Source organism: Chlorocebus sabaeus, chromosome 8, assembly GCF_047675955.1.
Source record: "Chlorocebus sabaeus isolate Y175 chromosome 8, mChlSab1.0.hap1, whole genome shotgun sequence".
Lineage (NCBI taxonomy): Eukaryota > Metazoa > Chordata > Mammalia > Primates > Cercopithecidae > Chlorocebus > Chlorocebus sabaeus.
The window spans coordinates 58994728-59021960 of NC_132911.1; the positions used below are offsets into that span (position 1 = coordinate 58994728).

At 36.7% G+C, this 27233-nt stretch overlaps 1 protein-coding gene across 1 annotated transcript in view; it reads left to right on the top strand.

Annotated features, from left to right (window-relative positions):
* The window catches only part of RP1 (RP1 axonemal microtubule associated), a 325891-nt gene that overhangs the window by 217289 nt on the left and 81369 nt on the right, over positions 1-27233 (top strand). The window contains exon 25 of the mRNA XM_038000500.2: positions 8256-8419. Coding sequence (XP_037856428.2) covers positions 8256-8419 — 164 coding nt within the window. The remainder of the gene's footprint in view (positions 1-8255; positions 8420-27233) is intronic.

Genomic DNA, 27233 nt, shown 5'->3' on the forward strand with positions numbered 1-27233 from the left:
CAAAAGGTGGAATCAGCCTGGGCAGACATTTGAAACTGCCTTGACTAACTGTGTAAAGCAGAAATGATAGTATGTGACATTTTTGCTGTACACTATTAGGTCATAAAAGATGACACCACTCCTGCCTGGCTCACTTTCTGGGAATGTTAGTCTTTAGAATCCAGCCACTGGCCTGTGAAAAAGCCTGGACCTTATGGAGAAGTCTGCATGGAAAGGAACTAAGGCCATTGCTCTGACCCCTGGCTGTGCTTGCCACCAGCACCACCTTGCCAGTCACATTGAGAGAGTCATGTTGGAAGCAAATCCTCCCGGCCACAGCTGAACTGCCCCAATTGACACTATGTGGAGCGGAGATAATCCTTCCCTGCTAAGCCTGGCCCAAATTATGCTTTCAATGGCATAAGAAATGATTGTCATTGTTCTGCACCATTAAGTTTTAGTATAGTTTGTTATGCGGCAATAGATCATGGTAGCAGTAGAATTGGTAGTGGATAGGCTCATATAGACCTGCATACGTAGGTCAAGACTTGGATTCTAAATATATTGAAGATTATGAATTGCTCTCCTAATGACCAGCACACAGTAATGTGGGTCTGAAAAGTAAATTTGAACCTAGTAGATTGCTTAGGATGTTGGGACACAAAGCACTCAGGAATTGTTAGCAAAGGCAGTCGGCCTTCCGTACCTGCAGGTCCTACATCCCTGGATTCCATCAACCACAGATCGAAAAGTTCCAGAAAAAACCGAAACAAAGAAAAATAACAATGTAACAACAGAAAGTAATACACATTTAAAAAATACTATTTATATAGCATTTATATGGTATTAGTTATAAGTAATCTAGAGAAGATTTAATGTATATGGGAGGATGTGCATAGGTTATATGCAAATATTGTGCCATTTTATTGTTGTTTTTGTTTGGTTAGTTTATTTTTTAGAGACAGGGTCTTGCTCTGTCACCCAGGGTAGAGTGCAGTGGCATGATCATAGCTTACTGCAGCCTTGACCTCTTTACCTCAGGATCCTCCTGACTTGGCCTCCTGAGTAGCTGGGACTACAGGCATATGCCACCACGCCCAGCTAATTAAAAAAAAATTGTAGAGACAAGATCTCACTGTATTGCCCAGGCTGGGCTTGATCTTCCCACGTTGGCCTGCCAAAGCACTGGAATTACAGATGTGAGCTACTATTCTTGGCCAACTAAGCCATTTCCTATAAGGGACTTAAGGATCTTTGGATTTTGATATAAGGGGGCATCCTGGAACTAATCTCCCTGGAACACCGAAGGATGACTATAGTCAAAGGAAGGCAAGTCAAGCATTCCATGTAAGCCAAGATAAGGTGGGTGATTAAAGAGGCAATGGGACATGGAAGAGGTTTGGCAGCAAGTATCAAGGATACAATGGAAGGGAATTTGGGATGAGGACAAGGTGGAAATGCCAAGGCTTAGCTGCTAGAATCCAGGTTGAAAATTATCACAGGGAACCTAGGGCACCTGGAAAGAATTTGATATTTAATTTTCACACTCTCCTCCCTGTTAAGGGTCAAGATTTGAGGTGGAATCGGATGTACTAAATAGGCAGGGGATGCATGGTAAACTGCACTGAAGTATAGTTGTCCTACCTGAATAGTGATACAACAAGCTCTCACATGCCGGAGGCTGCTGAGTGTTCCGTTAGCAGTGCAGATTCTGAATCGTGACTGCACCACTTACTCACTGCATGGCTTGGGAAATCACTGTATTTCTTTGTGCCTCATTTTCTTTCCTGTAAAATGTAGGTAATAGTAGAAACTCTTGGGATTGTGGTGAGAATTAAATAATATCCATAAAGTACCTTGAACAGAGCCTAGTACATCTTATGTATCCAATAAATATTAGCTTTTAAACTGTATGTTTCACTTGTAATGGAACCTATCCCTGTCTTAAGTGCTGCGGCTGTAGTCCCACTGTGCACATGTTTGGACTACAGCAAGCACTTCCCACCTGGTTGGCTGACTCTGTCACTCTTCTTAGTCTTCTCTCTTTAGCCCTGTAAAGTGGAGTGTCCTTTACTACGTCATACAATAATCGGTGGTAAATAATCACAGGAATAACAAGAGATTCATCTTAGACCAATATCAAGATAAAATAGGTAACAGATTCATTTCTGATAATGTTTTATGGTTGTTTTCTGGACTTAAAGTGGAGAAAATTGAGCACTGTTCAAAACCATTTTATTCTAGGAAGCATAGCTGTTTCTAATTCAGTGTCAAATTTATCCCAACTCCTGTGGTAGTCAGCACAGAATTTCTCTATTGCTTTACATGTATAATAGGATTAATGATATTTGTCTCTTGAAAGAATAAAAATATTTGTAAAGCACTTAAAATTAAAAAAAATCTCATGATCCTCTTATGAGGTTGTATTTTGAAGGACTTGTGAATTTATATACATAGAATTATTTGGAGATAAAATTAATAAAAAATAGAATAATCTGTCTTGTTTACAGTATCTTTGCTAAATCTCAAATAAATATATTTATATGACCTTGAAAATGTGGTTCATACAAGGTCAATATTTGTTTTGATTATCTTTGTGCTAATAATAAGGTCAATTATGAGGCAAATAATAATGTCCTTGTCCTTTGTATGAAAAATGACACTAATGACACATCATCAGAAGGACTTGTTTTTGTTAATTGATAAGTAGTTATATATTATGCTGAAATAATCTTAATAGTATCTTGAATATCCTTCCTCATACAGGCAGCCTTGCTTTTCAAAATACATTTTAACGGATCCCAAAACGTTTCATAAACCACCCATTCATTTTTTGAAAGGCTGTTATGTGCCAAATGTTGTATTAGGCACTGGGAATACAGAGACATTTAAGGCCAAAATCTGCCCTTCAGGGGCTTACAATCTGGGTGGAGAGGGTCCTGATCTGTCAAGGCACTTACTTGCATGTCCAAATGTTGAAGTGTGCCAGGGTCCAGTATAGGCATGAGAGAGAGAGTGGTTCATTCTGGTTACAGGGAGGAATGTTTGTCAATGCTCCTTTTTTTCTTTTTTGGAGATGGAGTCTCACTCTGTCGCCCAGGTTGGAGTGTAGTGGCACGATCTTGGCTCACTGCAACCTCCACCTTCCGGTTCAAGCAATTCTCCTGCCTCAGCCTCCCGAGTAGCTGGGTCTACAGGCATGCACCACCATGCCCGGCTAATATTTGTATTTTTAGTAGAGATGAAGTTTCACCATATTGGCCAGGCTGGTCTCGAACTCCTGACCTCGTGATCTGCCCGCCTCAGCCTCCCAAAGTGCTGGGATTACAGGTGTGAGCCGCTGCACCTGGCCACGTTAATGCTTCTTAAGAGAAGCTGACCTTTGAGCTAGGATGTTCACCAGGTTAGAGGAGAGAGCTGAAAGAGAGGACATTTTGGCTGAAAGATTTTAGTCCAAGTCCTGGAGGAAGAAAGGAGCCTTTCAGGATAGCTGAAGGCTGGCACAAGGGAAGGTCACTGTGTGAGAGGGAGGCTGTAGAGGGGTCCAGTGGCTACTTGGAGGTGGGTGTTATGGGCAGTGGGCATCAATATTATAAAAAGAGCTAGATTAGACATTTGACAGGCATACCAACCTATATGTAATATTATGTCAGCATGGATGTAACGATAGAGAAAGTTTTATTTATTCTGACCCTTCCTCACCACCTAAAATCTGGGGTGCTCTCCAGGACTTTTTTGGAGGTAGATCTGTTCAACTTTTGAGTTTGATCCCCCAAGTCACCTGCAGTTCTTCTCCATCTTTCCCTGCCACAACCCTCAACTTCTCCACCAAGTAAGAGCCAAACAAACATTTCACGCACAGGGCTCTTGGTCTTTTTAGGCTGTCTCAATCCACCCCTGATTATTATAGTCAGGGAAGTGAGAGACTGCAGTCTGCAGAGACGCGCTGGGTTATTTCGCTTTCACTGAATCTTCCTGTGTCCTACTCTGTTAAGGTAAGAGTCATGGGGACCACGTTTGCTGTCCAACGAGGCAAAGCAGACTGTCCCGTCGTTTTTTTTATTGCATTGCAGTGACTTAAGGCAAGCAGATGTGAAGAGTATTTTCCCTCAGTATGCCCAACTAACAATTGCATGGAAGAGCTTAATTTACATGCGTCCTCTCTGCATTTCTTTGAGTATTCAGTGGGTAGTTGCCAAGTAACTGAAAACGTGTCTAGACACAGATGTTTCTATATTCAACAACAGGGTGAATTTTCTGAACTGCAAAGTCAAATGCATGTAACCCCTGTAACAGAATACCCAGAATAAGGTAAAGAAAAAATGTTATAATCTAAGGAAGGGCTATTGAACTTTACTAGCTGTAGCAATTTTGCTCACCAAAATAACTCAGCCATGCTTTCCTGAGAATGCATTTCCAATTGATAAGAAAACATTGGGAAGGAAACAGTTAATGACAAGTCTGCAGTCTAATTTTTTCCTCTACCTGGGATACATGAAAGAGGTGACTCAGTCAAATCCCTGTGCATACATGCTAATAACTAGACATCCTGATAAAAATGCTAATGTATTTATAAGTAAAAAGATAATGGAGAGTCCTTATCTGTGAAATACTTTCAGCAGCTATTCTAGTTTTCTATTGCTGTGTGAAAAAACACCCCCAAACTCAGTGGCTTAAAACAATAATTTGTTATTATCTCTACCTTTCAGCAAGTTAACGTGACTCGCTAGGCGATTTTTTGCTTGGAACTTCTCACACAACTTTAGTTAGTGCTGCAATTGCAGACATCTGAAGAGATAGCTCCCCCATGCTGCCAGCTGATGAGCCTGGGTTAGGCTTTTCAGGCCCTATGGTCTTTGTTGCAACTACTCAACTCTGCTGTTGTAGTGTGAAGGCACCCATGTACAATACATAAATAAATGAGCATGGCTTCATTCCAGTGAAACTTAATTACAAAAACAGGTGGCAGGCCGGATTTGGCCCATGGGCCATAGTTTACCAACCCCTGGGCTATGATCTCTGCAGGGAAGAATGCTTGTCCTGGGTCCTGCTAGTGAATCATTAGTAAACTCGGTATTAGGTAAAATGCATAAACTGTGTGGAGTTTGATTTGATCATCGAACTCACTTGTTCCTTAGAGTCTCTCAAAGGTTGAACACAATGTTTGTGCCTAATGTGGACACAATATCTGTAAGTCAACTTGTCAACAGATATTAATTTAATTCCAATTGTTGGCCTACATTACACTTGATGTTCCACATTCATGGATTCAACCAACAGCAGATAAAAATATTTCTTAAAAGGAAGGTAGTGTCTGTACTGAACACGTACAGACTTTTTTCATGTTATTGTTACCTAAACAATACATTCTAACAACTATTTATGTTGCATTTATATAGTATTAGGTATTAGAAGTAATCTAGATATGATTTAAAATATACAAAAGGATGTGTGTGTGTTATACAGAAATACTACGCCATTGTATATCAGGGACTTGAGCATCTATTGGCGTTGGTATCTATGGGGATTTCTGGAACAAATCCTCCACAGATACTGAGGAACAACTGTAGGCTGAAGTTTGGAATTCTCTAGGTCAGTTTTACGTATACTGATTGCACCTGGTTACATGAGAATGGAAATGGCAGAGCACATACTTCTCAGTGTAAATATGGAAGATCCTGTTAGACTTTACTTCATTGTTGAGAAGAAATCTGAATTTATTATGGAATATCTGGAGATCATAGAGTATATCCAAACTACTTTAAAAGTATTTTTAACACAAAAGAAAGTAAGCCTCCTAAGGCTGTGATTTCCAAGAAAATTTCCTTTTATCTGCAGTAGGGTTTATTTAAATGAAAGACATTGCTATAGTATCTCCCCCAATTTAAGCTTGGAAAAGAGAATGAAAGGGCACAGCCTGAGGTAGATTGTCAGTAATGGCTTATTGCATAGTCAACGAACTTTTAAAAAAATCCTTCAAAACATTGGTAAATGTAAGATAAATATTTAGACTTCAATTACATGGAATTTTCTTTCTTCCTTTGAAAACTCTAATAGAAGTAATTTTCCAAAGGGATTAACAGATGACAACATTTTTTGATATGAGTCCTTGGGGTTGAATAGACAGTAGCTATAAGGCAAAGGAAAAAAAAGAAACATATAGATAAAATATCTGAAGGCATATTCTTTTGATTTTTTTGGTGAAAAAAGTTTTGCAATAGAAAATTACAGAAAATACTTGTAATTTTGGCACATATACAAGCAATACAAAAACTGTAAACATACTTTTAGCCCTGTTATAAATAAATTATTTCATAGGGCAGTGGAACTTTTAATTTAAAAATAAACTCTGAATATTATTTTCTATAAGTGTTCTCAACTATTTTGTATTTTAGGTAGTGAAACATTCTTAGAGAAGTTCAGTGATTAGATTTTTAAAGCATGAAATATAAAATTTATTTTTTTCCAATTGCAAAGAGAAAAACATGCTTAGGAAAACTTGAAAGTGAATAAAAATAACTGTAGAAGATGTTTCATTAGTTATCCCACCCTTAAGGCCTGTGTCATCGTGACATGCTAATTCCAAAAAGGAGGAACACAGACATATTATATGAATCAGTGGTTCCTTGCTATTTGCCTCTATTTCAGTAAACAAGACATCCAAGCTTCTGTGCAAACTTATTCCTGTCCTTGCCCCCATGATAGTAGGGGGGATTGTGATAGTAGTAGACAGCAGGTCCAGATGGCCCGGGAAGGAGATAAGGATGAGATAGGAAAGAAGACCTACAAAAAAGGAAAGAGATCCTTCAACTTCTTGAATTGTGCATCAAAGCACAGGTGTGAGGTTTTCTGTAAGAATTAAATTATGATAGGATTCTCAATGGGACTTAGTTTTAGATTTGCATGTTTCTTATTTTCCCACATGAACTGTAGTTCCTGAAAGCTGGCTGGCTGCAGGGTAGAAGTAGCAGTGCACCCTTCTGAGTTCTGCTGCCCATTTGAGGTACTGGGTCCATCTTTCTTAACAAAGATGACATTATGCAAAATTTACTTGATGCAAGTTTTATTAAACTGTTTAGAGATCTTCAAATGATGTTTATGGATATACGGACAGTGGTGGGTGGGGAGAGGCATTGTTGTTTTAAAAAGAAAATCACATCTTAATGGAAGAATTGCTGAGAACTTGGTGGGCAGAGTGTGGTGGTTTTAATCGTATTTTGGAAATATAAAAATTACTTACAAGGTAGGAGGTTTATGGAGCCTTGGAAAACAACAGTAACAACATCTTCAGATTACCCTTGCACTCTAGGGACAAGCTGTGATGAGTAGAGGTGCATGCGCTGCACAGAGTTCTAACTGGCAGGACTTTGTCCTTTGCTGTGCTTGGCTGTGTGGTGTGGACTCGGGGTGAGAGGGGTTCATTGCTGTGGGTTTGATGATGTAGTTTCCCAAAGAAGTGCACAAAATAATAAAATGAAGACCTATTTTGTCTTTCTAACTAAACCAATCATAAAACAACTCATAGATCTTTTTAAGTTGTTTCCTGCCATGCTCTGCTTGTCTCAGCCTTTCTGTGCTCTCAGTATCACTGCAGCAGGAAGCTCAGTGATCTCCTATGCTTTCCCGATGCATTGTCTTTCTCTACTTCAAACGTGTCTTTTCTTCATCCTCCCTCCCCAAGCCCAACTCCTTCTGCCAAGACCTGTTTGTCCAGTACAGCATTTTTTTCCTTACTTGTTGGTTTGTTCCAGCTCTCAGGGAACTCCAGCAATTTTTCATGAGTAAGAAAGTTAGTAATTTTCTTGCCTTGTTTTTATGTCTTCTACATCCTTAGCACTATCTGCTAGGATCACCAAACTGTGTTACTAGTGTAGCTTGATAGGACTCTTTTCTAGGACAGATGATACCTTAACGTCAGGTTATCAGGATGCCGGTCATTCATTCCCATCCCCAAATTTGACAGTTATTTGCCTAAATAAACTCCTAAGTATTTCAGCTAAACACTTAATTATAAATGCCTCCAATTCCATTGTTTTGCCCAAAATACGTATTGTTCTCAAAAGCCCACTGCTATTTGTTTTGTAATTAAGCTACAATATTTCCAAAACTTTTTTATATTCTAGCATTCAAGAAGGAAATCCATGATAAGCAATTATTTTCGTACTTGATTTCACAAACTATTCGTAACCAAGTAAATTAAGTAGAAATCTTTATTTTCCTAATATTTATGTGTTTTTCCTCTATACTTTTATATTGATTTCCTTTTTCCTTTACAGATGGAGACTGGAAAGTGACCATTGTCACTGGGGATCCTGAAAATGCTGGCACCACGGCAACAGTGTTCCTTTATGTCTATGGAGAAACAAAATGTTCAGGTCCTATTATTTTGGGATCTGGGAAACACCAGCTGTTTAACTCTAACACTGCAGACATATTCAAGGTAGAAATGATATAGCTATAACTTGTTTGCTAAGATATATTGTGATGTACATCCCCGCAGATGAAATGGAGAGTAATTTTTTGTTGTTCTTTTGGTATTGCATTTGCATTAAATTTGCCTGGTATGTGTGGCATGTTTTATCCCATGGGAGCTGGGAAACAGTAATAACAACTGGGACATAAGATTTTTGTTTCTTCTTCATTTTTTCATTTGTATAAAGGCAAAAAAGTATATGCATTTTAGAACATTTAAAAATTAGAGTGGAATAATTTACTAGTAATCCTATCATCAAGATGAGTATTTCCATTTTTCAATATCTGTCTCAGTCCTTGTTCATACCCATACATGTTTTCCACAAACACACTAACACATATGATGGAGCATGATGGTATGATGGAATAGTGGTGCAGCCTAATGACTAAGATATGGGCGAAAGAGTCAAATGGTCAACATTCAAATGCTGACTTTGCCACTTACAAGCATGGTGACCTGGACATATTATTTAACCTTTCTGTGCCTCACTTTCCTCAATAATCTTTACTTCAGAGGGTTAGAATGAGGATTAAATTAATTAATCCTCGGTGTAGTATCTGAAATGCTCAATAAATGTTTGCTATTAATATTGCACTACATAGGCAATTTTGTAGCACCCTGTATTACATGCAATATGGCCATTTATGAAAGGAGCTACATAGTCTTCCCACTTAAAATTTTTATTGATTAGCTACTAAGTAATATACTATGGATAAATAGAACACTTTGGTGTCGTTGGACATTTAAATGGCTTTCAAGTTTTTACTACTATAAATAATGCTGCAACAAACATACTTTTAACCTTAGCTTTCTTCTTGTTTTTTTAACCAAAGCTACCTATTTTCCTATGACAAACTCTGAGAAATGGTATTACTCGAGCCATTTTGAAAAACTACTTTGTAAAAGTATCTGATTTACATAGCACATTGCCTCCCAAAATATAGTAAACACTGGTAAATTTTAATGGTTGTTAAATCCCTATGACATCCCAAGTCATGTTATCTATTTCTGCCATACAACATATTTAATAATTTCAATTAAAATTTATCAGTTTCTTTGTGCAAATTAGAGTATATGACTGTGGATCTATGGAAGTTGTCTTCATTTCTTTTTGTTAAAAGTGCTTTTTTGTGGCCGGGCGTGGTGGCTCAACCCTGTAATCCCAGAACTTTGGGAGGCCGAGACGGGCGGATCACGAGGTCAGGAGATCGAGACCATCCTGGCTAACACTGTGAAACCCCGTCCCTACTAAAAAATACAAAAAACTAGCCGGGCGAGGTGGCGGGCACCTGTAGTCCCAGCTACTCGGGAGGCTGAGGCAGGAAAATGGCGTAAACCCGGGAGGCGGAGTTTGCAGTGAGCTGAGATCCGACCACTGCACTCCAGCGCGGGTGACAGACCAAGACTCCGTCTCAAAAAAAAAAAAAAAAAAGTGCTTTTTTGTGATGTAATTCACCCTAACATTCATATCATAACATTCATCCATTTTTAATTTTTTAAATTTTTTTAATGTTTTGAAGTTTCATTTTAAATTCAATACATTGAATACATAATTGTATATATTTATGGGGTACAGTGTGATGTTCCAATACACACATATATTGTATAATGATCAAATCAGGGTAAAAAACGTTCACCCATTTAAAGTGTATAAAGTGTACAACCCTGTGAATGTACTAAACAATCACCACAACCTAATTTTAGAACATTTTCATCACTCCAAAAAGAAGGCCAGTACCCATTAGCAGAAACTCTCCATTTTTCTATCTCCCAGCTTTAGGAAACTAGTAATCTACTTTCTGTCTCTATACATTTGCCTGTTCTAGACATTTCATATAAGTGGAATCATGCAATATGGAGTATTTGTGTCTGACTTCTTTTACGTAGCGTAAAGAATGTTTTAAAGCTTAATCAGTGTTGCAGCATGTATCAGTGCTTTATTCTTCTTTATAGTTAAATAATATCCTATTATATGAATGAACCACATTTTATTTATCCATTTATCCATTGATACAAATTTGAGTTGTTTTCATTTTCAGCTGTTGTGAACAATGCAGCTATGAACATCTATGTACAAGTTTTTGTGTGAACATGTTATTGTTTCACTAGTATGTATCATTTCACACATAAACTTGGGTATATACCTAGGAGTAGAATTTCTGAATCATATGTTTAACACTTTGAGAAACTGCCAAACTGTTTTCCAAAGTAGCTGCACCATTTTAACACTTCTACCAGCAACGTACAAGGTTTCATCTTTCTGCACATCCTTATCAACATTCGATATTATATGTTTTTTGATTCTAACCATCCTAGTGGATGTGAAATAGTATCTTATTGTGATTTTGATATGTATTTCTTTAATGACTAATGATATTGAGCACCTTTTCATATGCTTGTTGGCCATTGATGTGTTTTCACTGGAAAAATATCTATTCAAATGACTTGCCCATTTTTATACTCGATCTTAGCCAAAGGGCTGAGAAGCAATGATTTGCCCATTTTTAATTGCATCATTTGTCTTTTTATTAATGAGTTTAAGAGTTCTTTATAAATTCTGAATATGAATCTGTTATCATATATATGTTTTACAATTTTTTCTCCTGTTTTTTGAGTTATCTTTTAACTTTCTTGCTGGTATGGATTTAAGTTACCTTCTAGTGTCCTTTCAAATCAGACTGAAGAGTTCCCTTTGGTATTTCTTGTAGGGCAGGTCTGCTAGTGATGAATTCTCTATTTTTGTTTTTCTGGGACAGTCTTAATTTGCATATCCAAGTGTTGGTTGACAGTTTTTTTCTTTCAGTACTTTGAATATGTCATCCCACTTCTTTATGGCCTTTGTGATTTCTGATGAGAAGTCAGGAGTTATTGAAGATCCTGTACATATGATAAGTTGTTTGTCTTCTGCTGCTTTCAAGATTCTCTGCTTGTTTTTGGCTTTCAAAAATTTTTCTGTGTTGTGTTTAGGTGTAGATCACCTTACTGTTGGTTTTAATAGTTACTGTGGTTGTAAGGTTGCCAGTTTTCAAGACTATTGTGGAGTTGGGGAGGGTGGTAGAGAGTAGATCAACGTACAATACACAAACCCTTATGTTTCTACCAATGTTCATCGTTTTCATTGAATACATGCTCCTCAATTTGTTATAATCCTTTGACTAATTTTCAGAGTTCTAGATAATTTCATTTCAATAGTTTTTTTATTGCTTTTGTGGAGCACTGGATTTATGGAGGGTCTCAGTCTGTCATTTCAGAAGTCCTGCTCTACTCTTACTATCTTGATCATATTTTGTTATTTTTAATTCAAGTTTCTGTTTCTCCATGAAATCTTCCATGATTTCCATAACTTGCCGAAGATAAACAAGAACTGGCCCAATATAAATTTGGATTCGAGGCTATGTCATGTGACCAAATCCTTGGAATAGAAGAACCACCATCCAAGTGGCTCTTGAGACATTGACTATCTTATTGTCAGAACAGTGAAAATTTCCTTTTATATAACTGGTTCATATGGTAGGTGACAATGTAGAGTAACTGTAATATTCTCCTGACCCCATCATAGGCCTCGAAGAGGAACTTGATTGTAGGACTTCATAAAAGAAGAGGATTCTAGTTTCAAAAAGGGCTTGCAAAATGGTGTCAGTGGCTTTGTAGCAATTTTGATATATACCCTCTATAGACTATACAGTTCAGCTCTATGGTTGCACCTAGAATGTCACTGAGAGCCAAAATGAAGGAAATTAAACATCCTCAGGAAAACAATCAAGGCAAAATTAAGAGCAAAATGTCCATTATGGCAGAAAGTTGGAGAGAGTAGGCAGAGAGGAGTTTCTAGAAAACAGGGACTAGACCTAGTTCAGTTGCTAACCCTTGAATCTGTTCATTGCCTGACATAGACTAGACACTCATGAATATCTGTTGAAATCATGAAAATTTAATAAAAATTACTTGGCTGAAATTTGTTTAATATTGGCTGCTTTATCTTGGAGGCGTTCATTGTTGAATTTTTCTTGTGATCCTTCTCTGAGGGAATCATAAAAGCATCCATGTATCTTGTATGGATATTATTTACTTATAAACCTGCCCAGAGATTTAGTTGAGCTTTTTATTGCATTTTTGCAAATTGAAATCTTTTTTTTTTTAAATTTATTTATTATTATTATACTTTAAGTTGTAGGGTACATGTGCATAACGTGCAGGTTTGTTACATATGTATACTTGTGCCATGTTGGTGTGCTGCACCCATCAACTCGTCATTTACATCAGGTATAACTCCCAATGCAATCCCTCCCCCCTCCCCCCTCTCCATGATAGGCCCCGGTGTGTGATGTTCCCCTTCCCGAGTCCAAGTGATCTCATTGTTCAGTTCCCACCTATGAGTGAGAACATGTGGTGTTTGGTTTTCTGTTCTTGTGATAGTTTGCTAAGAATGATGGTTTCCAGCTGCATCCATGTCCCTACAAAGGACACAAACTCATCCTTTTTTATGGCTGCATAGTATTCCATGGTGTATATGTGCCACATTTTCTTAATCCAATCTGTCACTGATGGACATTTGGGTTGCGCAAATTGAAATCTAAGTAGTATTCTCTGTTGCTTGGAAAAATTAGTGCTTACGCCATTCACTCCTAGAAAGTCGTTTTCTGTTTCTGATTTACTATTGTATGAAGTCAATTAATTTTGTAGATGAATAGGTTTAATATTTATTGTGAACTCCTAGGGCACTTGCCTAATCATTGAATATCCCTTATGCTTCTTAGAACAGAAATGGATAATACAGTTTTGCCTTTGTAAAAACAATTTATATCAGCAGCAAAGGGAAGATCTATATTTGACCTCCAACTCTGCCCTTTACTATATAAGGAAATATGGATAAAGCACTTAACATTTGTAAACTTTAATTTCCTCCTTTGTAAAATGCGTGCAACAATACTTTATATCTATGCAGATTGAAAGAGTTAAGAATCAATGCACTTTATATAAAGTATAAAACACTCTTATCATTATGCTCTTTAGGATGACTCTTATGATACTGCCCACAAATTGTTGGAGACTTCCTGATAGGATGGGGTTTAAGATAATTTTTCAGATGAATGAAGGCAGGAAGGCAGCTTGGCAGATGGCTGGTGGGTGGCTATTTCTATCATGGGAGTATGTGTAGAAATGTCTGGAGGCTGGAGTGGGAGGAAGAAACATAGGAAAACAAGACTAGGTTGGCTGAGCTAGAGCAAGTCAGTGAGTATGTAATATCAAGAATGTTTATCTGGGTCTTTTCAATGTTTAAAGGTTAGATGTCCATGTGGACCTACAAACTGTTAGCCATTATTAGCTAGATGGGTGTTAGCATGTCATTTTGATTTTGGCACAACTCTGTATGACTTTCTTTTCTCTCCTCCTTCTTGTCCTCTTTCTTCTTTATCTTCTTTTCCATTCTTTCCTTTTTTTTTTTTTTGGAATCCTAAAACGGGGATTGGTGATATTTTACATTGACTTCATTCAGAAGTTTAGGAGTAGCCGCACTAAGCAGTTCCCTGTTGACATGATTGACTTTCCTGTGGATGGTAGATCCTAGGGACAATTTAACTTAAACTTTTTCCTTAGTTACAAAAGTTGAAATATTTTTAAAATGACATCTTCTACAAATTCTCACTTATAAATACTTATTAAGAAAAGTTAATAATGTTGCTCCCCTTAAATAGAAAATAAATTGCAGAAATAAAACCTGAGTTCAGATGATGTCAGCAAGATAATAGAATGAAATTTGCTCAGCTTAAGTACTCCTCACAGGAAGACAAACTAACAATTATCTACGGAGAAGAGTGCCTTTGTGAAAATCCCAGAAACTGGGGGTGAGGTTGATGCACCCCACAGAAATGAGAAAAGGTCTCATTAAAAGGGTAAGAGAAGCAGTTACACTTTGACTGCTTCACCTCTCCCTCAGGCTGGCATGGCATCATACCAAGCTAGTCCTAGATGGACATCCAGCTTTTCCAACATTTTGGGGTGCTTCATGGGAAACTCACTTCTGCTTTGCCCTACATGGTATAGTGGGGGAATTGGCAGGGCTAGATTCTATGGGGTCAGCCAGGAACAAAGAAGCATGGCAGGGTTCACAGCAACCAGTGCACAGAACTTGGCGATAGCACTGCATCCCTGCTGTTATCATTATCACTGACTAACCAGAGAGCAAAACTAGTGGTACTGTCTGGCCAGAGAATACAGTCTGCAGTTTTGCCTGTCTTGGGTTCCAAGCCAGTGGTCAGGCCAAGCCATGGAGCCTAACCTACAGCTCTGCCTGAGCAATGAGCCAAGCCAAAGACCCGGCCTGACTCTGGAGCATATCTTGCAGCCCTGCCTGATCAACAAGCCCAGACAAAGACTCTGCCATGACATAGAACCCATCCTGTGATTCCACTGGCAGCAGAGCCAGTGACCTTGCGCAACTATGGGGCAAGCCTGTGTCCCTGCCTGACCAGGGAGCTAGGCTAGCAATCCAGCCTACCATGAAGCCCAGTCTATGGCCCCTCTCAGCTGTGAAATTTAGCCTACAGCCCCACCTGATAATAAAACCCAGCCTATGGTCTTGCTAAATTGTAGAGCATAGCCTGATGGAGCAGGGAGTCCAGACAGCAAACCCACCTAATTGTGGAGTGCAGCCTATAACCTCATCAAACTGCAGGGCACAATCTACAGATTCTCCCAACCTGAGAGCCCAGTAGAGGTCCTCACTGACTGTGGAGCACAGCCAACAACTCTGCATTATCAGGCAACCCACCCAATAACCCTGCTCAACTGTGGGACACAGCCTGTGACCCTACCCAATTGCAGAGCCCAGGCTGCAGCTAACCCCAACTGCAGAGCTCAGTCTGCGTAAATGTGAAGACCAGCCATAAGCACTGTCTGGCCAGAGAGATTGGTTAGGTCTCTGACTAGGAGTGATTGTGGAACTCAGCCTATAGCCCTGCCTAATCATAAGTCCAAGAAGCAGCACTACTTGGCCAGGGAAAGCAGCCTATAACTCTGCCCAACCAGAGGCAGTTGTGGAGCCTAACCAGTGGCCCCACATTGCCAGGAGCCCGATCAGAAGTTCTGCCTGACCACAGCCAGGTCAGCAGACCGACTGGTTGCAGAGACCACCTTGCAGCTCCACCCAACATCAGAGCATGGACAGATGTCTTGCCCAATTGGAGACCTTAACAGAAAGCATCACCTACCTGTGAATGCTACCAGCTGGTCTGTCTAAAACCCCAGGCTGGGCTGATGGGCGAAGGTCTTTCCCTGCCAATGTGAACCTGTAAAGGCTAGAAGACCTGACTGCTTCCTTAAATGCACAGTCACCAATGCAAGAATATAAGGATCACAAAGAGTCATGGTAACATGAAACTACCAAAGAAAACTAATAAAGCTCCAATAGTTGATCCTAGAGAAACGGAGATCTAGGAACTGTTTGACATGAAATTGAGAATAATCCCTTTAAACAAGTTCAGTGAACTTCAAGAACAAAACAGGTAGACAACTAAATGCAGTTAGATAAGCAACACATGATCAAAACTATTATAGAAGTTCAACAAGGACATAGAAACCATTAAACAAAATGAAAATTCTAAAGCTGAAGAATACAATGAATGAAATGAAAAATCCAGTAGAGAGCTTCAACATTTGACTCAATAAAGAAGAAGAAAGAATCAGTGAATTTGAAGACAGGTCATTTGAAAATATCCAGTTGGTGGAGCAAAAAGGAAACAAAATAATTTTTCAAAGCAAAGAAAGGTTATTAGTTAATGGGATACCATCAAGTGAAACAATACATGCATTATGAAAATTCCAGAAGGAGAAGAAGGAAAGATGGGGACAAAAATCCTACTTAAAGAAATGATTACTGAAAACCTTACAAATTTGGAAAGAGAAATAGACATTCTGATTTGTGAACCCCAAGGGTCACTGGACGTGTTGAATCTGAAATGTTAAACACAAAGCAAATTATAAATAAATTGTCAAAAGTCAAAGACAAAGAGAATTTTGAAAGCAATGAAAGAAAAATGATTCATTATATACAATGGAACTTCCACAAGACTATCAGTGGATTTCTAGCAGAACCCTTGCAGGCCAGGAAAGACTGGGATCAGATATTCAAAATACTAAGAAAAAAAAACTGCCGACCAAGAATACTGTACCCACCAAACTTGTCCTTCAGAAATGGAGAGATAAAGATTTCCCATCCCAAAGTGATGAAGGAGTTTATCACTTTACCTTCCTTACAAGAAGTGCTAAAGGAAGTTCATCAAGTTGAAATGAAAGGACACTAATTAACAACCTAAAATATATGAATGTGTGAAACTGGCTATAAAAATAAACATATATAGTCAAAGGCAGAATTCTCTAAATTTTTATTATGGTGATGCATAACTCATTTCAATTCTAGTAGAGAAGTTAAAAATGTATTAAAAATAACTATAACAACAATAACTTGCTATTAGATATGGAATACATAAAATATAAATTGTAATATCAATAACATAAAATATTAGATGTGAGTTAAAAGTGTCATTTTATAGACAATGAAATTTAAATTATCTGGTTGTAAGATATTTTATGCAAGCCTTATGGTAACCACAAAGAATAAACCTGCAGTAGATACACAAAAGATTAAGAGACAGAGATCAAAGAATACCAACACAAAAGTCATCAATTACAAAAGAAGACAGTAAGCAAGGAAGAAAGGAATAAAGGAAATATAAAGATCAGAAAATTAACCAAATGGCAAGGATATGTTTTTAATTATCAATAATTACTTTAAATATAAATGGATTAAATTCTTTGATGAAAAGATGTGCAGCATTTGAATGGATTCAAAAACAAGATCCAATAATATGCTGCCTACAGGGGATTCACTTTAGCTTTAAAGATACACATAGGCTGTAGTTAGGGATAGAAAAGACTTTCCATGAAATGATAATCAAATATTGGCATGGGTGACTATAATTATATCATACAAATTGACTTTAAGCCGAAGACTGTCACAAGAGACAAGAAGATTATTACTTAATGATAAAGGGATCAATTTATCAAGAAGGTAGAGCAATTATAAATATTTATGTACCCAACACTGAGCAGCTAAATATATAAAGTGAGTACATTTACAACAATAGAAGTGAAAGGAGAAATAAGCAGCAATATTATAATAGTAAGAGTCTTTGATATTAAACCCTCAATGATGGAGAGATCATCCAGATAGAAAATTGATGAGGAAACCATGGGTTTGAACAATACTGTAAACCCAGTGAACCTAACAGACATGTACAGAACATTTCATCCAACAGCAGCAGAATACACACTGTTCTCAAGGGCACATAAAATATCCAGGATAGATCACATGTTAGGACAGAAAACAAGTCTTAACAAATTCAAGAAGATTGAAATTACATCAAGTATCTTTTCTCACTACAATAGTATGAAACTCAAAGTAAATGACAGGAGGAAAATTGGGAGATTTACAAATACGTGGAGATTAAACATACTCCTCAATAATTAAGGAGTCATAGAATAGATCAGAAAATAACTTGAGACAAACACAAATGAAAATAGAACATACCAAAACTTATGTGATACAAAAGCAGTGCTGAGAGGAAAGTTTATAGCTGTAAATGGCTACTTAATGAAACAATAAAGATCTCAAATAAACAAGCTAACTATACACTTTGAGGAATTAGAAAAATAGAACAAAATAAGTCCAAAGTTAGCAGAAAGAAGGAAACAATAAAGATTAGAGTAGGAAAAAAATGAAATAGAGAGTAGAAGAACAATAGAAAAGATCAATAAAACCAAAAATTAGTTTTTGGAAAAGATAAAATTAGCAAGCCTCTAGCTAGACTAATCAAGAGAAAAAGTGAGAGAACTCAAATAAATAAAATTATTAATGAAAAAGAAGACATTACAACTCATACCACAGAAACACATAGGATCATAAGAGACTACTATGAACAATTTTGTGTCAACAAATTGAATAACTTAGAGAAAATGTATAAATGTATAGAAATATACAACCTAAAAATATTGAAACATAAAGAAATAGAAAGTCTGAATACACCAGTAATGAGTAAGGAGATTGAGTCAGTAATCTCCCAGCAAGGAAAAGACCAAGACCTTTAGTCTTCATTCTGAGTTCTACCAAACATTTAAAGAAGAATTAATGCCAAACCATCTCAAACTCTTCTAAAAAATTTCAAGTGGAGAGAATAATTCCAAACTCATTTTATGAAGCCAGCATTACCCTGATACTGAAGCCAGACAGGATATTAGAAGAAAAAAAATTACAGGACAATATTCCTGATGAACATAGAGGCAAAACTCCTCAACAAAATACTGGCAAACACAATTCAAAAGCAGATTAAAGTATCATTTAGCATAATCAAGTGGGATTTATCCCTGGGGTGCAAGGATGGTTCAATATGTACAAATCAATAATTGTGATACACCATATTAACAGAAGGAAGGATAAAAATAATATGATCATCTCAACAGATACAGAAAAAGCATTTGACAAACTTCAGCATGGTTTTATGATAAAAACTCTCAGCATATTTAATATAGAAGGAATGTATCTCAACCTAATAAAGACCAAATATTATAATACCACAGCAAACATTATACTCAATGGTGAAAAACTGAATACTTTCTCTCAAACATCAGGAACAAGATAAGGGTGCCTAATCTTGCTACTTCGATTCAGCATAGTACTGGAAGTGCTAGTTAGAATAATTAGGCGAGAAAAAATAGGGCATCCAAATCAGAGAGAAGGAAGTAAAATCATCTGTTTGCAGATGACGTAATCATATATATAGAAAATTCTAAAAATTCCACCAAAAAGCAGTTAGAATAAACAAACTGCAAGTAAAGTTGCAGGCTACAAAATCAACATTTAAAAAATCTGTTGCATTTTCATACATTAACAATGAACTATCTGAAAAAAAAATTTAATCCCATTTGTAATACCATTGAAACAATAAAATAATTAGGAATAAATTTAACCAAGGAGGTGAAACATCTCTACACTTAAAACAATAAGCCATTGTTGAAAGAAATTAAATACGCACAATTAAATGGAAAGATATTCCATGTTCATGGATCAGAAAAATTAATATTATTAAAATGTACATATTACCCAAAGCAGTTTACAGATTCAGTGAAATTCCTATCACAATTCCAATAGCATTTTTCACAGAAATATAAAATACAATCCAAAATTTTATGTGAAACCACAAAAAACTCTAAATAGTCAAAGCATTCTTGAGAAAAAAGAACAAAGCTGGATGCATCACATTACCGGATTTCACATTATATTCTAAAACCATAATAACTAAAACAGTATTTTTATTTTATTGGCATAAACAGAGACATAAAGACAAATGGAACAGAATCAAGAGCCCAGAAATAAACCTATGCATATACAGCCAACTGTTTGTCAATATTTGACAAGGGCACCAAGAATACACAATGGGGAAATGTTACTTTTTTCAATAAGTGGTATTGAGAAAACTGGATATCCACGAGCAAAAGGATGAAATTGGACCCATGTCTTATACTTTCACAAAAATTGATTAGAAACGGATTAAATACTTAAAACTTCTAGAAGAGAAAGAAACCATAGGAAAAACTCACTTTTCCCTATGTTTTGGCAATGATGTTTTTGGCTATGACACCAGAAGCACAGGCAACACAAGCAAAAATACACAAATGGGCTGTATTAAACTAAAATGCTTCTGCACAGAAATGAAAACAATCAACAAAATAAAAAGGCAATGAGTTGAAATGAAATGGGAATGGGAGAAAATATTTGCAAACCAAATATCTGATAAGGGATTAACATCCCAAATATATCAGGAACTCATTCAGCTTAATAGTAGAGAAACCCAAATAATATAATTTAAAAATGGAAAAAGACCTCAGTAGACGTTTTCCCAAAGAAGACATAGAAATGGCCAACATGTACACCAAACAGTGCTCAAAATAACGAATCATCAGAGAAATGCAAATTGAAACCACAATGAGACACCACATTTAACCTGTTAGCACGGCTATCATCAGAAAAATAAGAGATAATAAGTTTTGGTGAAGATGTGGAGAAAAGGGAACCCTTGTATACTGTTTGTGGGAACGTATCGTTACAGACATTATGGAAAACAGTAAGGAGAGGCCTATAAAATTAAAAATAGAGCTACCATATGATCTGCTTCTGTGTATATATCTGAAGGAAACAAAATCCGTATCTTGAAGAGATATCTGCACCCCTGTGGTCGTCGCAGAGCCATTCACAATAGCCAAGACATGAAAACAACTTATTTCTCCATCAATGAATGAATAAACATAAAGCCAAAAAAGACCTAAAAACCCTAATACAGGTGCAGAATATATTATGGAAAACATATCATTGATTTTCAGAAGGGTTAAATTTTCTCAGACAGGCTAAATTTTAGAACAAAAATATTATTGGCTTCAGATATCAATCATTTTTTATTTATTGGAAGACAACTGAAAGAATATGGCATGGCCTACTCCTTAAGAAGTCAAAAGCCTTTGTGGAGAGGGAAGATTAAGGTTGTTTGCTGCTGTCTGCTCTGAGCTGGATGACAGATATTTAGCAAAACTGAAACATGAAAGAAAAAATGTCTTTCTCTAAACTCTCTCTGTTGACATCTTCTTTTGAGACTAATGTCTTTATTTGTGGACTTGATCATATCCTCCTCTATCTCTCAAGATTGTGTCCCATTAGCCATCCTTATTTTTTCTTGCATCTTCAGGATAATTCTATTTAACCCTTGCCTTCAACCTGCCAACAGGCTTGTTTTTCCTGTTCTAAATATGACCCTTACTCTACTCTTAAGTTACAGTTTTCCTTCTCTTTGCAGATCTTCAAAGTACTAACCCATATTCATTCTTTTACCTCTTTCTCCTTCCATTCTCTCCTAATCTTGCAATTTGGAATATTATCTCATCACTCTATTTAAGCCACATTTTCTAGGATCAGCAGTGAGGTTCTGATTCTTCCTCAACTATTTTTCTCAATTGGTAGCCAAGGAATTACTGGGTGAACAGATAGTGCAGTGATAGATGTGAGTATTGGAACCAGATATCCTGGGTTCAGATTTTAGCTTCTTGACCACCTGTGTGTTTGTGCACAATTATTTACCATTTTATTCTCTGTAAAATTACTGAAAATAATAGTACCTAAGAGGACTGTTGTGAGGATTACGTGGATATATAAAATCAACGTAAAATTTTCAGCATGTAAAAGGGCATGTAGTAAACACTCAAAATTTTTAGAAGTATTTTTATTATGTTTGGGAAGCAAAGAGACAAAAATGCTCCAGGAACCTGTAGGTGACAGGTATAGGTTGAATTGTGTTCCTCTAAAAGATATGTTGAAATCCTTGATACCTGTGAATATGACCTTATTTGGAAATAGGCTCTTCACAGATTTAATTATGATATAATTTAACATGAGGTCATACTAGAGTAGACAGGGTCTTGATTCAATACGACTGGTGTTATGAGAGAGAAGAGAAGCATTGAGAGAGAACACTATTTAGTGACAGAGGCAGAGATTAGATTGGTGAACTGCAAGCCAAGGGATGCCAAGGATTGACAGCCACCACCAGGAGCTAGAAAGAGGCAAGGAAGGATTCCACCCAGAGTCTCAGAGGGAGTATGGCCTCACTGACCTCTTGATTTCAGACTTCCAGAATGGTGAGAGAATAAGTATCCGTTGTTTTAAGCCACCCAGTTTGTTATGAAAACCCTAGGAAATGAATATAGAATCCAACAGTCAGATGCTTCACAGAAATGAGGAACAAAAATGGAAAGAAAATGGATAAATTTGCCAACAAAGAGGATATTAGTGCCTTTCAAAAGAGCCGTTTTACTAATCTTGCTGAGAGATATTATAGAGAATGATAGAATCTATCATGGGGTGAAGAGAAATGGTGGTTCTGGATATAGAGCCACTTGCCCATTACATTTGTGAGAGGGAAACAGGTATCAGAGCACAACAGTGTAAAGAGTAGGACCCTTTTTAGGAATATAAAAATTATCCAGTTTTGCATGAGAAGAAGGTGGCAGTGGGGAGACATTTTTGTATGTAAGACTGCTGAAGACAGTTGGAGTAAGTGTTAGAGTCAGATCCTTCAAAAGTCAAGAGATCTACTCTCGTAACAGCTACCACGGATGCGGTTGAAAGAATAGGTTTTATAGAGGAGGACGGCACCTCTTCATCTTCTTTGAGACTAGAAATTAAGCTAGGAAATAGTTGTAATAATAGACGTTAAGGTAGAAATAAAGTACAATCAGTTTGGCTGTAATAGTTGCTTTGGAAATTTGTATTTGTTCCAACATAATCAATATATTCAAGAACAGTGAGCATAAGTGGAATTTCACATTTGCTTATGCACATTTTATCCATAAGAACCACTAGATGAGTGCAGAAAACTCTACCTAGCTGAACTGAGTCACATAGGACTATACACACACACACACACACATGCACACCTACCAGCTACCTCAGTTCACTGCATGTGTTAGGAACCATACTTATTCACATCTGATGTTAAAACTATCCTTCCAATTTCAAATACCCCTTCTTCCACAACTTGACAATAACTTACAAGCTACAATTGTTTCCACACCCCTTCCAGGAGAAAACTTTGTGTCTTTTCAAAATAAAATATCATATTTATTATAGTATTTATGGATTTCTTAACCATTAACATGTATATAACTGTGCTACCATTTTTATTAGGTTCCTATCTTTTTTCTGATGTCATTGATGAAGTTTCCAAGTGTTATTTCCCAACTTATTATTTTTTTACCATAAGCCTATGGTTTTTATTGTAAAATTTTGCACTGTGGTGATTTTAGGGACACATGTCACATTATAGAACTGGTTATACATATAGTAGGAGCTCCTCCTGGATGGTCTGATTTCCCTTTCATTTTGTTTTTTTTTTTTACTTGAGACAGAGTCTCACTCTGTAGCCCAAGCTGTAGTGCAGTGGTGTGATCTTGGCTCACTGCAACCTCCGCCTCCTGGGTTCAAGCAATTCTCATGCCTCAGCCTCCCGAGTAGCTGGGACTACAGTCACACGCCACCGTGCCCCAGTTTTTTGTATTTTTACAAGTTTTTTGTATTTTAGTAGACAGGGGGTTTCACCATGTTGCCCAACGTGGTCTCAAACTCCTGAGCTCAGGCGATCTGCCTGCTTCGGCCTCCCAAAGTGCTGGGATTACAGGCATGAGCCACCACGCCCAGCCGGTGGTTCGATTTCTAAAGTATAGAAGAAGCCAGCAATATTTCTATGAGGGGAATTTCATTTGCCCAAGGTAGTGAACAAAGAGAATGATAGATTAAAAAGTCTATGAAGACTCCAGAAATACATTAAGGAAACAAGGGAAACTGAAGTCTTCACATTATCTTAACTTTGTTGGTTCTATTATCTACTTTTTCCCTGAAACTTAATTATCAAAAAATTCACAAATTGTATCACATAGGTTGTCAATTAATAAATTGAGCTTATGGCTTAAGTAACTTTCAGGCATAAGACAATAGAGGCAAAAGATCATTATCCTCAGATGATTTATTTTGAGGGCATTAGTGTTCTTATTGCATGTTGAGCCACGTAAATTTGAAGTGATTTGTCCTCAGAATATTTCAATTATTGTAACGTATACAGGAAACATTCTTCATCTTTTTAGTTGCCACTTAAGGAAGAAAAAGTAAATTATAAAGTTCTTATCCTGGCTTGACAATACCACACATACTTGTACATCTATATTAGTCTCTATTTTTATCTTCATCTTCTCTTAACGTATGTAATGTTAACATATACAATATTTGTGACATTTCTTTTTCTATAGAACTGTGATAGCAAAAATGTTAATATTTTATATACAATTATTATATTCAACTTTTTTTGGATTTGGTTTTTCCTACAGCATAATATGTAAGTATTTAGTGAAAATAAATGTCTATGCATTTTGAGACTATGTTAATTAATTAGAAAAGCTTTTTGTTTTAAAGATGAAACCCTGAAATATCTTGGTGATGTTATTTGCTACTATAATATAAAAGTAAAATAATAGAAAGCTATATGTGATTGAACTTAATACTCTATAAATTTTGTAATAATTTTCCATTTTAACTTAAAAAGAAATAAATCTCCCACGAATCCAAATATATTCATTCAAAAACATTTATTGTGATCTATTCTTTACCAAATACCATGACAACAGCTTTTACTTTCTTTAAAATTTATGGATACTTTTGGCTTCTCTGTATCTTTACAGTTAATGGGTTTCTTATAGACAGTATGGAGTTGGGTCTTGCTTTTCATCCTACCTGGCAATCTGTCATTTCACTATGTTTAGACCATTCTCATTTAAAGTGATTATTATATGACTAGAATAAGATCTACCATCTTGCTAGTTGTTTTCTATTTGTTCTATTTTTTCCTTCTTTCCTTTTTCTCCCCTTTTTCTGCCTTCTCAGGATTTAACTGAACTTTTTAAATGCATCAATGTTATCTCCTTTTTTGAAATTATTTATACTTTTTTTCTTTTATCAAAAACATTCTACTGGTTTCCCCATGGTTTAGGGTGTCTATTTTAAAATAATCTGAGTCTCCTTTCAAATAATATGATACCCCATGTGCAGTATAAGGGTCTTAGAATAATCCAGATTTCTACTTCTCATTTCTTATAGCATTGCTGTCATATATTTCACCTTTATTTATGGGTAATCATACAATATATAATAACTGATTTTATTTTAAATAGTTATATTTTAGAGAATTAAAAATGAGAAAATAATATTTATTTTACTTTTATTCCATTTACAACGTTCTTTATTTCTTTGTGTAGACCAAGGTTTCTGGCCTATACCACAAACCTTCTGTATGAAGAATTCCCTTCAATATTTTTTGTTGAATAGGTCTGTTAGAAATGTATTTCCTCAGTTTGTGTTTGTATGAGAAAGTCTTTATTTATCCTTCATTTTTAAATGGTGTTTTTACTGTACATGAAGTTCTGGATTGCCAGTTCTTTTGTTCTTTAGTACTTTGAAGTCACTTTATTGTCTTCTGTTTGCATTTATTCCAACAAGAACGCTGATGTAATTCTTATTCTTCCCTCTACTCATAATGTGTCTTTTTCTCTAACCACCTTCAAGATTTTCTCTTTGTCTTTGGTTTATAGCAATTTGTATATAATTTGCCTCTGTGTCTGTATGTGTGGGTGGGTGTGTGTGTGTGTGTGTATTAGTATTTATCCTGGTTGGTGAGCTTCTTAGCTGATTTGGTTTCTGTATCTAATTTTGAAAATTTTTGACCATTATCTTTTGAAAATATTTCTCATACCCTGTTCTCTTTCTTCTTTTTTCAAGATTCCAACTGTATGTATATAAGACTACATGTTTGATATTGTCCCATGTTCTCAGATTCTCTGTTCTAATATTTTTCCATTAACAAAATCTTTGTGTTTCAATTAACCAATCTAAATATTCATTCATTCTTCCCTTGGCCATGTTGAATCTGTCAATGAGGCTGTCAAAGGAATTCTCCATCTTTGTAACTGTGTTTTCGATTTCTAGAGATTTCTTTGGTTCTTTCTTATAGCTTCCAATTGTTTTACTGAAAGTATCCATCTGTTTTTTTATGTTGTCCACATCTTCCATTAGCAGTTTAAACATCTAATCATAGTTATATTAAATTTCTTATGTGATAGTTTTAACATTTGTGTCATATCTGAGTCTGATTTTGATTATTGTTTTGACTTTTCAGATTGTGGTTTTCTTGCCTTTTCCCAAGTCTTGTAGGTTTTGTTGTTGTTAGAAGCTGGATGTGTTGTATAGAACGGTAGATAGTGAAATAAATACTGTTAATACTTGGAGATAAGCACACTTTCCTTCTGCTCTGCATTTAGTGGAGGAATTTGTACTAATGTAACCATTACTTGAGCTGAGTTTAAAGTCTGTTGTTGCTATGGTTACCTTCAGTGTAACTTCGGGTTCCTTTAGTAACACCTTATGTTTAGGATATAGTCTAATTAGAGAGTTTTTCTCAATATTTGCTTCCCAGTTGGCTTGGGTCTGTCTACCTGGCTTTGGCTCTTCTGGTTTGTCTGTTGCAGCTCACAGCTGTATTCCACTATTATTTTTCCTCAACACCTGTTAATGTAGTGTTGAGAGGGTGGGGCAGGTGTATGTTCTCAGATGTTCTGATTAAGCTTCAGTCTCAGCCAGGTGTTGTGAACCTTCACAGGTATTCCTGCTTCTCCTCCAGGCGTAGTGGGCCTCGGATGTGTTTCTGCCACTCCCCTCAGAATCACAGACTTTTTTTTCGTGTTGCCCTTTCCCAGCTGCAATGTATTTCTATCAGTGCCCCTCAGATAACAGTTTTTGTTTCTCTTCCTTCTGCAAATTACATCTTTTGTTCCATAGGTGAGATAGAGGAGACAGATTCAGGGCTTCAGCCTTGGCTGCTGTTCCTACCCCCAGCCAGCACGAGGAAGGACTCTTTCTCACTGTTCACCCCAATCTTCCCTGCAAGTGCCTGGTGGAGTTCTTGGAGGAAAAGTCTGCAAGAGAGTGCAAACTCTTATGCTTCCCACATCCAGCCTTAAGCAATTTGTTGGAAATTTCTAGGTGCATTCTTTACTGGTATACAGGACATCTGTAGGCATCCACTCCAGGTGAGCACATGCGTAGGTCCTGTTTCTCCCTGAGGAAACCTATCTCTCT